The sequence below is a fragment of the Sus scrofa genome, chromosome 4 (assembly GCF_054392235.1).
Source record: "Sus scrofa isolate SSC_HxYL_T2T_F1_AM1 chromosome 4, Sscrofa_HxYL_maternal_Yorkshire_Landrace_v2.0, whole genome shotgun sequence".
Taxonomy (NCBI): Eukaryota; Metazoa; Chordata; class Mammalia; order Artiodactyla; family Suidae; genus Sus; species Sus scrofa.
The window spans coordinates 114,847,481-114,860,509 of NC_139386.1; the positions used below are offsets into that span (position 1 = coordinate 114,847,481).

A 13,029-nucleotide genomic window follows, 5' to 3' on the forward strand; every position below is an offset into this window, starting at 1 on the left:
GCTCTCACGGGGCCAATAATCTCTACTCAATCCCACGCCAAGCCCTTGCTCCCCAGGCACTGGTTTCCTCCTGCACGGGTCTCCCCGCCCTACGTGCTCTTTCCCCAGAAAGATGCAGAGCGGCCAACAGGACCGCCAGACAGGTCTTGCTTTTAAAACCTGGCCTGGGCTTGAAATGGCCGATTCCCCGCGAAAGTCTCCACCCATCACAGCGTCCCCTCCCTCCCCCACCCCTGTGGCCCCAGCTCTGCCCGACACACCACGTGACTCACATCCATCCCCCCCCACCCCGCCAGCGGGGCAGGGATTCACCACCCAAAGAAAGCCAGGCATTGCAGAATGTAGTATTTATTGAGAATCACCTACCCCAAAACCTCATTTATGTGTGTACATGCATAAATGTGTGCGCGCACACGCGTGTGTACATGTGTGTACGTGGCGGGGGTGGGGGGCGACAGCGAGGTTTGTAGTCAGGGTGCCTTCAGATGGCCTTGGCCAGCCCCACGCGGTTGTTGGCTCTGTCAAAGACGCTGTAATACTCCTGGATGAAGACAACTCCCAGGATCCAGTGCTGAGACTTACTGTCACCCTGGAAGCCACTGGTGCAGAAGCCCTGGTCCTGGGAAAGAAGAGGGTGGCATGGAGCTGGCCCCAACCCCTGTGGCTGCGCCTGAGGATAGGCCTTTCCCGTCCCCTCCCTCCTGTCACTCTCCCATCTATCATCTCCTCGCATCCTTGAAATCACTTCTCAGGTAAGCATACAAGTATCAGACTCACCCACTCGACAATGAAGAAATCAAGACTCCACAATCCAGGATCACCTGGTGGTCCCAGCCGCCTGCCCCCCACCCTCCTGCTCTCAGCCCCTGTGGCCCCTGATGACCAGCCTGGGGCCTAAGGCTTTGCCTGTTTGGGACCAAGGCCAGAAGGCCAGTGGAGACAACAGTCCAGTCCCCACAAAGTCCAGGCTGTTAAGAAAAATCCTGGACAAAGCCCCAGCCCCAGGGCTCAGGAGCTAGCTCAGCAGACCGAGGTTCCTACAGGTGACCTTGTCCTGCCCACTCCACCCACTCGCCAGGCACTGGGCTCTGCCCTTTCTGGGCTCCATTTCTCCCAAGATGAGGCTGTGGCACCACAGATGAGGCCCAAGGACAACAGGGCCCCATTCCGAAGGGCCAGTTGGTAGGAGGGCACACCTGCTTTCTCCATCTAGGCCGTGTCACCCATCACCGGGCGGGGGGAAGGGGCTGGGGGAGCCTCATACCTGGTTGGTGTAGGCGGAGGGGGGCAGGGGGTACATTCTGCCGCTGATCTCAAAGACCACGGTGGGCATGCTGCTCAGGCTGCCGCAGTCGATGTCAAACTGGAGACCAGAGAGAGGGCCTCTTAGAAGGGCAGGGGTGTGAGTTGATTGCCAGAGGCAAAGTCCCAGACGGGACCTCTTCGTCTGCCCTGGCGCCAAGCAGTGGGGAGGGGCCCGCTACTCAGAGGAACCCCACCCACCCACCCCCCGCCACCCAGGAGGTGCTCAAACCTCAAAGGAGTCACATGAAGGGGACAGTCAGCCCAGAGACAGACTCTAATGGGAGACAAAGAGGGCTTGGTGTCCGTGTCCCCGCTCCATGCCCAGCCAGAGCTCCCAAGGACGTCAGGAGCTCTTAGCGGTCAGGGGGCAGCGGGGAGACCATGAGTGGAGGGGGACCAGAGGGCATCAAAGCTCTGAGAGTCAGGGATGTATGAGCCTCCCTGGGGACAGAGGTCAGACCACAGCTGCTACGTGAGACGTGGGAGCTCCAATAGCAAGTGGGCGCCCCGAAGGCCTCCAGGGAATCCCACCCCCGCAGGGCAGTGGGCCCCTCCCCATCTCCTTTGGCATTTCTTCCAGGTGCAAAGGGGTTCTCTCCTGGGGGCAGGGGTCTGGGGAGGTGGGAAGAAGGGTCCGGCCTCACCTCGCCATACTGGCTCTCTGTGGCTCCAATGGCCATCTGGATGTTGAGGATGTCACTGCTGGGCCCAGCCAGCATGGAGGTGCCCGTGTCCAGGATGGCCTGACAGCCACCATTACAGGCCACCACCACACCATTGATGGTGACACTGCAGAGAGAAACAGGATGGCCTCGCAGCGCATCCAGCCTCCAGCCCTGCCTCCCTGGGTCCCTCCTGGCCTCCCCTGCCAGGATCCTTGGCAGGAAGGAAGCCCAGCCTCCCCAGACCCTTTCTGAGCTCAGAGCAAAGACCCGAAACCATTTTCTCCCAACTCTGTGGCTAAATAGAAGCTGCCCTGCCTTCTCTCTCTCTTTTGTTTTTTTTTTTGTTTGTTTGTTTGTTTGTTTTTGTTTTGTTTTCCCACTGTACAGCAAGAGGGTCAGGTTATCCTTACATGTATACATTACAATTACAGTTTTTCCCCCACCCTTTCTTCTGTTGCAACATGAGTATCTAGACATAGTTCTCAATGCTATTCAGCAGGATCTCCTTGTAAGTCTATTCTAAGTGCCCTGCCTTCTATGGGACAGAAACATCAATGAAACAATGAAGTCACACATTTTTTAAGGAGTGGAATGAGTACTGCACTAGTTGCCCAAAAATCTGGTTTCAAGTTTTTTCCTGCTCTATTTACTTGCTGCAAGTTCCCCAACATTCCTGCACTCAGGCGTTCCCGTCTGCAAACTGGGTGCAGCAGCGCCCCTTCCTTGACTTCCTCGTGGAAGTGAGGTTCAAACTCGATGTTAGCGAACCACAAAATGAGGAGAGTCACGGCGCTGCCCTCCCAGGGTTTGGTGAGGAATAAACGGGCAGTCCCGTTCTCACCCAGCACCAGTGCCTGGCAGGGAGCAGAGCTGGAGAAGCACGCTAGTCTGATTCATAAAGTTAAGGAAATGTTGGGTGTTCTCACTGACAAAGGCCATTGGCCCTGGAGCATCTAATTCAGACTCAAGTGTGATGGTCTGATGAGGTACCAGACGGACACCCGGGCCCTCATATGCCTACACCTGGAGTCAGCCAGGCGGGGCCATGGCTACTGCTCACCCACCTGTCCACGGTGAACTGCCAGTACAACTGCATGGTCACGGGCACCCAGTGCAGGGATCCCGTGTAGTAGGACGGGTCAATGGCCCCCAGCGTGAGCATGCTCCCCTCGTCATTCCTGAAACCAAGGAAAGGCACGCTGTGGCCGCCAACTCCTCCGCTCTGGGAGGAAGTACCCCAGCCCCACACAGCCCTCCCTCCTCCCCCCACCTCCCGGCAGATGCACTTCAGACCCTGACCCCAAACCCCACCGCCACCCCAAAAGCTTCAGATGATCTCTCCCAGGAAGTTCCCAGGAACGAGCCCGACTAAGATTCACAAGGACATGTGTTCAATCCCTGGCCTCCCTCAGTGGGTTAAGGATCTGGCATGGCCATGATCTGTGGTGTAGGTTGCCGACGAGGCTCGGATCCCGTGTTGCTCCGTCTGTGGTGTAGGCTGGCAGCTGTAGCTCTGATTCAACCCCTAGCCTGGGAACCTTCATGTGCTGCGGGTGCAGCCCTAAAAAGCAGGAAAAAAAAAAAGTTCTCCCAGCCCCCCTAGTACTCCAGGCTATTCTTCTGTGTCAGCTGTAGCATCCTTTCTCTCTAAGATCTGCGGTGTCCCCCCCCCCCACCGCCCCCAAGGAGAGGCAGCTCTGGCACCGAAAGCATGGCCATTACCGCGTGGGAGAGGTTAGGAAGTAACCCTCCATGCGGGTCATGTGACCACCAGGCTCTGCCCAGGCCACTCTCAGGTGCTCCCAGCCGGGCACTGTGCCCCTGCCTCCCACCACCCAAGCCAGAAATGCTCCCAGCCCCTGGGTCACAAGTAGGGGAAGGGTCTTCAACAGGGTCCCACGTCCTTTGGATTAAAGCTGCCACCCCAGCCTCAACCCACTCTGAGGCTCTGTCTCACGGTCAGGACACATCAGCACGCTGTAGGTTACCTGCTTCCCACCCTGCAGCTCTGGTCCCGAGGCCCCCTCCAGGTCTGGCACATGCCATCCCCACTGCCTAAAATTCCATGTCTGCCTGTCTCCCCTGGACAGCTCCCTCTTAGCCTCAGTGAAGCTTCTCCGGGCCACCCTCACACTCACACCTCATCAGACTGGGCTTCCTCTTACTCTCAAGGCTTCCGTGCACCCAGATCTCCCTGCAGGGCCGGCCCTCAGCACAACTGTCATCAGGGCTGTGTGCCTCACTGTGTGCTGTTTCCCCTGCTAATACGTTAACTCCAGTTTGTCTTGTTCGCTGATGTATCCCCATCAGTGTCAACTGAGTGAATGAATGAATGAGTGAGTGAATGAATGAATGAGTGAGTGAATGAATGAATGAGTGAGTGAATGAATGAATGAGTGAGTGAATGAATGAATGAGTGAATGAATGAATGAATAGGTGAATGAATGAAGGCACCTATTTGCCCCTTGCCTGGGTTCCCCTGACCTCAGCCACCCAACTCCTTCTCCTGGGTGCGGTCCCCTCCTCCATGCCCTACATCCACCCCTCCATCGAGCCAGGCTGCACCCATCAGGTGGCATGGGCAACCCTGGACTGGGAGTCAGGAGCCTCATCCGCCAGTTCCCAGGGTGATTGTCCCTCCCAGGCCTCAGTGTCCTGCATATTGACAGGAAAAGGTGGCCTGCCCTAAAAGTCTGAGAATCTCAGTGGCATCAGCAAATGATGACTCAGGCCTGCCACTTTGGAAAAAAGACATTAAAAGCCCCAATGCAGAGATGGGATCAGACTTCCTTTTTTATTTCTTTATTTACTTTTGCTTTTTAGGGCCACACCTGCAGCATATGGACGTTCCCAGGCTAGGGGTCAAATCGGAGCTGCAGAAGCCGGCCTGCGCCACAGCCACAGGAACGCTGGATCCGAGCCGTGTCTGCGACCTACACCACAGCTCACGGCAACACCGGATCCACCAAGCAAGGCCAGTTATCGAACCCACGTCCTCATGGATACTAGTCAGGTTCGCTACTGCTGAGCCATAACGGGAACTCCCCAGACTTCTTTTTTTAAAAGCCAGAAAGGAAAGTCAAATTCTGGCCCAGGGGACTCTGGCTGCATCAACAACCATGCTGGGGACCTTCAGACAAGAGGTGGGAGGTGCCTGGCAACAAGAGAGGTTTGCTCGGACACTGGGGAACACCCCAAGGGGTGGGTGTGCCTTAGCCACCGGGCCCTGCCGGGCCCTGCCGGGCCATGGCAGTCCGTCCCGGGCCAGGTGCAGCTCCTACCTGCTCATGTAAACCGCGAACAGGTCCTGGGCCACCAGGTGCCTGTGCATCATGTTGTCAAACACAGGCACCGTGTACTCAGAGGCGAGCTCGGGGTAGCCCAGCCCCAGGATGCCGTCAAACTCCGAGTAGGTGAAGATGTCACTGGGCTCCTGGGTGCTCAGGCCCACGGTCTGGTGGGCGTCCACGATGCCGGCGACCTGCAAGACAGGCAGCGTGACCACCAGGGGCCTATGGCCAGAGGACCGGCAGAGGACCCGGGTCCGTGTCTGAGGCCGCCTGGCCTCCTACAGGCAGCAGAGGTCAGAGGAGCCTAAGACCGAAAAGCCTAAAGGAGGAAAGCCCAGCCCAGGGCTGTGGTTTATGAGGGAACCCACCGATGAGGCAGGAGCAAGGGGCGCCCTTGTCCAGGGGGCCGAGATGCTCCCTGACTTGAAAACAGATGCCATTCCAGGACTTACAAAGAGTGTCAGATATATGAGTCAGACATTCAACTCCCACTGTCACCAGCTGTGTGACTCCAGGCAAGTTATCAGCTCATCGGAGCCTCCGGTCCCTCCTCTGAACAGTGGGGATAAGAATATCTTCCCCAAAGGGCTGTTGGAAGAGCTAAATTTAAAATGAGATCACACGTGTGACGCTGAGCACAGGCTCGGGATTCTGGACTAACTACGGCAAAGCCAAGAGAAAAAAGGGTTGGGAAGATGGAACTGGACCCAGAGAAGCCGCTTGGCTGGGACTCTAGGGATGACATGGGAGGGAGGCGGGGAAGGGAGCGAGGGACAGCCCAAGGTGGCTGCGGGCAGAAATCCCCCCCAGAGTCCTTCCCCACTGGGCCACCCACAGGGGCAGGACCCAGTTGGCCTCTCGACAGTGGCCCAGGTGCAGCCCTGAGCCAGGGCGTCTGGGTGGAAAGTGGCTGGGGGGGCGGAAAGGCGAGTGCTGGCTGGCCTGAAGCCCCACTCACCATGACGGTGTCGTAGCCCAGAAAGCCCTGAATGCTGCCCGTGCCGTACTGGATGGACAGGGGCTTGTCCAGGTTCTGGAAGGTGGATGACTTGCTCGGGTTGAAGCGGTGGTGGTTTTCTGGAACACAGACCCAGGGTGAGGGGGGCCCATTGCATCTTCTTGTCACTTGGCAGTGCCCGCCAGGGCCGAGTCCTCACCGGCCTCATAAGAATATGGCCTAAATCCTAACCCTTCTCTTTACTGAAAATGAGCACCCTCTTGATGCCAAGAGCAACTCTCTGGATCCCACAGAGCTCCGTCAAGACAATTGTTCTTTGCTGCTCAACCCACCTTCTGACCCCCAGGGCTACCTTCAGAGCTTCCCAACAAACAAACAAAAGAAAGGAAGAAGAAAGCCATTCTGGGGTTTCCAGGGACCAGCTTCTACCAGCTTTGTGATCTCAGGAGAGTCTCTTTGCTTCTTTGAGCCCTGGTTTCCTCAGCTAGGAAGTGGGAATAAAAACACCAACTTCCAAAAAAAAAAAAAAGGACATGGCTGAGCAGTAAGGAAACCAACTAGCATCCATGAGGATGCAGGTTCAATCCCTGGCCTTACACAGTGGGTTAAGGATCCATCATCGCTGTGAGCTGTGGTGTGGGTCACAGACGTGGCTCAGATCCCATGTTGCTGTGGCCGTGGTGTGGGCCTGCAGCTGCAGCTCCGATTCAACCCCTAGCCTAGGAACTTCCACATGCTGAGGGTATAGCCCTAAAAATACAAAACAAAACAAAACAAACAAAAAAACTCAAAAACACACCAACCTCATGGGATTGCTGGAGAAATAAATTATTTACATATATTAAATATGTACTCATCATCTCTCCATTTATTCTCCCAGCTCCCACTGGCATGTCATAGCCCCATTTTATAGAAAGAAAAACCAGGGACCCAGGAGAATAAGCAGTCTGCCTTGGCTCCTGATACAGCCAAAAAAAAAAAGTCAAAAAACCCACAAAAACAAAATTCCCTCATTTCTGGCTGGTGCCTTATGAGATAGACGTATGATGTGCACTCCTTCCCAGTCTGTGGCCAGATGGGAGGTTGAACGGGGAGACAGGACACACCCAGGAGGCTGGGCATGTCCAAGCAAACTCTCCTGCGCACCCACAATTTCCTCTGTGCCCCCCACCACGGCTGGCAGAGCAGGGGTGGGGCAGTGGGCAGGGCGGAGGGTCACTCACGGCAGGCATCGCTCTTGCAGTAGACAGAGGGCACCCAGAGTTCGGAGGAGCCGGTGTCAAACACCACGGTGAACTCCTGGGGTGGGGTCCCGATGTAGATCTTCCCAAAGTACTGAGTCTGAGGACAGACGGAGCCAGGTCAGGGGCAGAGCACTGTGGGGCGAGGGCTGGAACTCAGCACAGAGCCCGCTCAGCTCCCCAGGCCCCAGGCTTCCTGCCCACAGACCTGGTGGGTCCAGGCGCAAGACACAAAGGAGGGTCCCTGGGGAGGGGAGGGTTCTCCATCCTTGGCCCCCACACTGGGCTCCCACCCCTGCCCGCCCCCTCCACAACCCTGCTGGAATCAGCTCCCCCAAACAGACGGCGAGACCAAAACGTAAGGCCTGCCTGATGGGCAGGGGCGGGGCGGGGCGGGGGGGTGACCAGCTGGGTACAGGCCCCGGACCCAAGCTGTCCCAGCCACACCCCGTTTCCAGCTCTCCCCACGTGCCAGGACTGGGCTGGGCAGAGGTGGGGATGACCTGGGTAAGGAAACAAGGGCAAGAGTGACAGAGGACAGAGAGACGGGCTCCAGAAAGGAAGAGGGCACAGCGGGGGCTCCATCCCCGTCCAGCCCAGCCTCATACACAGAGTCCCTGGGCCCAGAGAGACGAGTGTGAGGTTGGGTGTGAGTTTGGATCTGAGAACAGAGCGTGCACCCCCGCGGGTCGCTGTCTTCAGAAAGGCCGTCTGAGCTTAGACCCTTGAGGGCGAGGGGAGGGGTTTTGCAGGGCCTGGGGGCTGCCCAGTGGCAGGGGACAGCCTCACAGCCCCCGGGGCTCCATGGTTTCTAGAAGAGGGATGGGGCGGGGCGTCCCCCACCCTGGTTGGGGAGCGCTACCAAAAGGCTGGCCGAGCCACTCACATCGAGGTAGTTGGTCAGGGGCTCACTGGCCACCTCCCCGAAGCTGGAGTACTTGCTGCTGAGGGCATACGGCTGTTTCTGCAGAAAGTCCTCCAGGAGCCCACGCTCCTTTAGCTCCTTTCTCAGAGACTTGCCTTTGCGCAGAGGGACCCTGAGGAGAGGGGGAGAATTAAGGACGAGGCGGGCATCTCCCAGGGCTGCCCAGCCCCCAAGCAGGACTCAGAGACTCTGGCTCCATAAGCTGCTGCCTCTCTTCTGTATCCTCACCCAAAGGGACAACTGTGCTCTCCGTAGGTTCGCAAGCCACGTCGGCCGACGAAACACAGTGTTCCCTGCCCTTTCCTACTCCCTTCTCTCTCTTTTAATGTTGGTGGAGACTCAAACGGTGTATTTTATAACCCACTAATGGAAGGTTGCAGCTCCAAGCTTTGAAAGATACTAAGCATATTCTCATTCAGTCTCCAAATTCATGCCGTGGACCTACTATGTGCCAGGCACTGTATGCGGCCCAGAAGTCACTATAGAGGAAAGGGTACAGTCCTTACCCTCCAGGAACACACTGTCTGGGGAGGAAAATGGTGCCCCCCACGCTCTGGGACATGCTATGCCAATGCTCCTTTGCTAACCCCTGTTCTCTGCTCTCTGGGCAGCCTAACGGGGGTAGAAATTCCTCAAAAGGTTTCAGCACAGAGCGTGAGTTCCCCTGGAGCTTCTGTCAGAGTTTAGATGCCATGGTAGAGTCGGAAGATGAGCAGCAAGAGAATCAAGAAGGGAAAGAGCAGGAGTTCCCGTCGTGGCTCAGTGGTTAACGAATCCAACTAGGAAGCATGAGGTTGCGGGTTCGATCCCTGGCCTCGCTCAGTGGGTTAAGGATCTGGCGTTTCCATGAGCTGTGGTGTAGGTTGCAGACATGGCTCAGATCCTGTGTTGCTGTGGCTCTGGCAAAGGCCAGAGCTGTAGCTCCGATTAGATCCCTAGCCTGGGAACCTCCATATGCCATAGGAGCGGCCCTAAAAAAAAAAAAAAAGAAGAAGAAGAAGAAGGGGAAGAGCAGGGCTGCCTGGGACCCCGTCTCCGGCACCTGCTGGCTCCCTAAGACCCTCTGAGCTGCAGCTTCTTCCCTGGAAAACAGCTTACCTCTTCTTTCCGGCCACTCTGGGGGCCCTGCCTCAGACCAGCCGAGTGGTTTAACCTCTCTGGCTTCTCGTTTCCTCTCCTGCAGATGGAAGGGCTGTAGAGTGTGATTCCCCAGCCCTCACCACCACCCCCAGCTCTTAGTCACATGGTTCCACCTCTGTGGCTTTGTTTTCAGGATCCTGGAGGCTACAGGTGTGAACGTGCTTTGAGAGGGATAAGATGGTGATGGGTTTAAGACCCATAAAGAAAATGGGTTTTCTCATGTTGTCCACATCCCACACGCAGCCCACGTGGAACAGCCTAGCATGGGAACTGAGGTCTCCCCTCTGGCCCCTCCTGCCCCCAGCCTTCACATGCGACTTCAGCTGGGACCTGATCTGTACATGGAAAGTTCTCCAGACATTTCTCAGCCCTTGTCTCTGATGAGAGAAAAGGACTTTGGCTCAAAAGGAAGGAGGCTGGACTGAACTCCAGGGAACAAGCCCACAGCTGCCCGTTCCCGTGTCCCTCCCACGTCCAAGCCCCAAGTGCTTTCTCAACTCCGTTTCCCGATCAGCTCAGGATCCACGGGCTGAGGGCCTGGTGACTCCCACAGTAGCAGCGGTGACTCTGCTGAGCTGTCCTATCCCAGCGCGCAGCCCAGAGAGCCTCCCTCCATAGAAACGAGCATCACGCAGGCTCCAACCACCACGGAAAGCTCCACCCCACTCCTGCCTCCGAGGCCACCAGATGCCTGGCTCCTGGAAGGACTTCACTTTAGGGACCCCCACAAGCAGTCCCCACTGGTCAAAGGCACCAGACTCATCTCAGGGACCCTGCTGCCCAGGCCTGGATTCAGGTTTCCCCAGGCCCAGGGCTCAGCACGTCTTGAGCCTGGGCACCAGCGGCAGTGTGCTGTCATGGCAAGAGGGCCAGTGCCCCTGGGACCAAGTCCGGCTCCTCCACTTCTGACCTTGCGGCCTTGAGCAGCTCAGGGACCCTCCCTGAACAACAGCCTCTTTATCTGTAAAATGCAAATAACAACATCTATCTAACGCTTGAAGGCTGGTGACTGGATAGGTCAGGACCTAGTAGCAAGCAGCTCAATCAGTATCAGTTATTTTTGGAGAAGAACCTGAGAACATTGCCCACCAAGGACATGGCGCAGCAGGGGCCTTTATTTTGCTTAACAGGTGCCTACATCGCCCTCACAGTGTGCCAGGCACTGTTCAGGGCGTTTTACAAATACTAACCCGTATACTCCTCACGACAACCCTGAGATGGACGCGTCCATCCTCCTAATTTTACAAGCGTGTGTTACGTTAGTGATGGAGCTGGGGACCAGATCTCTGGCTGTTTGACCCCAGAAGCCATGCCCTTAATCTCCCAGCCACCTGTCCGACCCCTGTTCTTGGCCACCACACCCTGAGGAGGAGCCAACGCTTTAGAAGGAAAGGTCCCCGAATACAAAGCTAAGGCTGCCCAGGATCGATTCCTCCTGGGAATCTGCAGCCTCACCTCGAGGATGCCCCAGGGGGCCCGATGGCGGCAGACCAGGGAGAGACCCGCCCAACGAGGTTGCATGCGAAGCCTGTCCCCTCCCCTGGGACCTGACGCCCACCTGGTGATCCCACTGCCCTGGGAGAGCGCGAGGACCGCAAGGAGCACCACGAGACACCGCATCCTGGACCTGGGCCCGACTGCCGCTCCAGCCAGCGCCCACTCCCACCGGCTTTATAGAGGGCGCGGGGTTCCCTCTGGCAGGGAGCCCAGTCTGTGGAGATAGCCCCTAACTCCAGGCCACGCCACAAACACATTAAGATAGCACCCAGGCTGCGAAACACCAGCGCTGATAAGGGCCCCAAGTTCCCACCCTGGGGACTTCAAAGCTGAAGGGTACACGTGCCCGATCGTCAGGCCAAGAAATGTCACCCGAGCCTCCCTCATCTGATTTCCCCTTTCAAACAGGACCTCTTGAGCTAACACAGGTGGGGCCACCTCCTGGGCCCTATCTCAGGTCCCACTCTGTGGTCTGCAAAGAGCCCTGTTCCCAACGGGCCCCCTCCCGCCCTCGCTGCCTCCCAACCCCAGGTCCGACATCAGGAGCTCCAGCCGGCCCTGTCCAGCCATCTCCCAGCCCAGATTTCCAGGGGGCACTCACTCTACCCCCCAAGTGGCATCTGAGGCCCAGAGAGCTTGTTCCAGCTGTCACCTCTGTCTAAGAGAGTTGCAGGCCCGAGCCTCCTGCACCCCAGAGCTGTGTCCCTTGGTTCCATGTTAGAAGGACATTGGGAAGGGGAGGGGGTGGCTGCCAGATCCCATGAGCAATTGAGGGGCCTGGGAACGGGAACGGGGAGGGCAGGCGTGTGCCACCCACGAAGAGGAAGGAGGAAGTCACGGCATGATGGTCACATTCGAGGAAGGACTTAGGCATCCGAGCCACACACAGAGGACCCGGAAGAGCTTCTCGGAGGCCCACATGCAGGCGGTTGTGATGAGTAGAAGGTCCCAGGGTCCTGGCCAGGTGGGCCACGTATGCTCTTGGGCCTGTAGCCTGGGAGAGAATTAGGGCAAAAAGGAAAACAGAGACTTAGCCATGAACGTGGGCGAGATCATATCTTGGGTGTGGGGTTGGGGGAGGTGGGGGCAGCTATAAACCAGAAGATCAGGGTCAGGTCAGGATAAGGCAGGGGCTTCAGGACCACACGTGTGAAGGAGACCACGGTGCCAGCCACCCATGAAATGAGAGAGGCCTGGTGGGTGCAGAAGAGGAAGATGTGGACCTGGAACAGAGCGGGCAGGCTGGACAGTGGAGGAAGTAGCCCCAGATGCAGCCTGGGGGGAGGGGGCCTCTAAGAGGGACAGACCCAGAAGTTTCTGTATTTGCCTTGTACGGGCCTCAGGAGGCCCGTCGACAGGGGACCTGAGTGTTTTGTGACAGGCATTAGGGAGGAAGGCAGGCAGACATGACCTTGGCCATGGCAACGCCCCAGCCACCAGGATCTTTCCCAGCAGCCAGGACCCCGCTGCCCCTCAGGGCCCAGGAAGCAGCCACGAGCACATCCAGCTGTCACCACGGCAGCCTCCCTTTCCAAAAGCCAGTGAAGCAGACAGAAAACGGCCACCAAATGGTACGGCTTATTTCCTGTTCTCTGCCCTGAGGACACGGCCCCGCATCCAGGTGGTATTTCCTCCCACACATCGGCATCGAGCAGGCCGCATCCTAGATGCTCGGGAAGTACTGGGTTAAGCAAACAAACGCGTGGAGGGTCTTGCCACCCGTCTGGAGGCACAGCAGCCCCCGTCTTCACTACGCCCTGCAGGTGGGGAGGTGGAGGCTCGGAGAGGTGACAGGGCTTGCCCGTCAGGAAGCAGGGCTCAAATCATCCCAAGGCTTCTGGCCTGACGTGCTACCCTGTACCCCAGGGCCCGGGAGGCTATGGGAAGTTCATGAGTTTACAATGTCACGTCTGGGGCAGCTCTGCTTCTGGCTCACTTCCCCCAGCCTCTGGACAGCCACGCCTGCGCGCACTGGGCCCATCCACAGCATCTGGGGCTGTGACCCACC

At 57.5% G+C, this 13,029-nt stretch overlaps 1 protein-coding gene across 1 annotated transcript; it reads right to left on the reverse strand.

The window, feature by feature from the left end:
* Positions 1 to 332: 332 nt before the first annotated feature.
* On the reverse strand, positions 333 to 11,170 carry CYM (chymosin). Its single transcript, XM_021090799.2, has 9 exons — positions 11,083 to 11,170; positions 8,346 to 8,496; positions 7,442 to 7,559; positions 6,219 to 6,337; positions 5,252 to 5,451; positions 3,035 to 3,148; positions 1,950 to 2,094; positions 1,265 to 1,363; positions 333 to 619 (listed from the first exon to the last, which is right to left on the reverse strand). Exons 1-9 carry the CDS (start codon positions 11,142 to 11,144, stop codon positions 482 to 484), a joined length of 1,146 nt encoding a protein of 381 aa, XP_020946458.1. The 5' UTR covers positions 11,145 to 11,170; the 3' UTR covers positions 333 to 481.
* Positions 11,171 to 13,029: the final 1,859 nt, after the last annotated feature.

Excerpts from the sequence above, each read along its gene's own strand:
- CYM (XM_021090799.2), bottom strand. The coding sequence starts at position 11,144 with ATGCGGTGTCTCGTGGTGCTCCTTGCGGTCCTCGCGCTCTCCCAGGGC. Across the intron at positions 8,497-11,082 it reads CAGGGCAGTGGGATCACCAG|GGTCCCTCTGCGCAAAGGCA; the intron begins GTGGGCGTCAGG and ends CCCTCTCCTCAG. Across the intron at positions 620-1,264 it reads CCTCCGCCTACACCAACCAG|GACCAGGGCTTCTGCACCAG; the intron begins GTATGAGGCTCC and ends CTTCTTTCCCAG.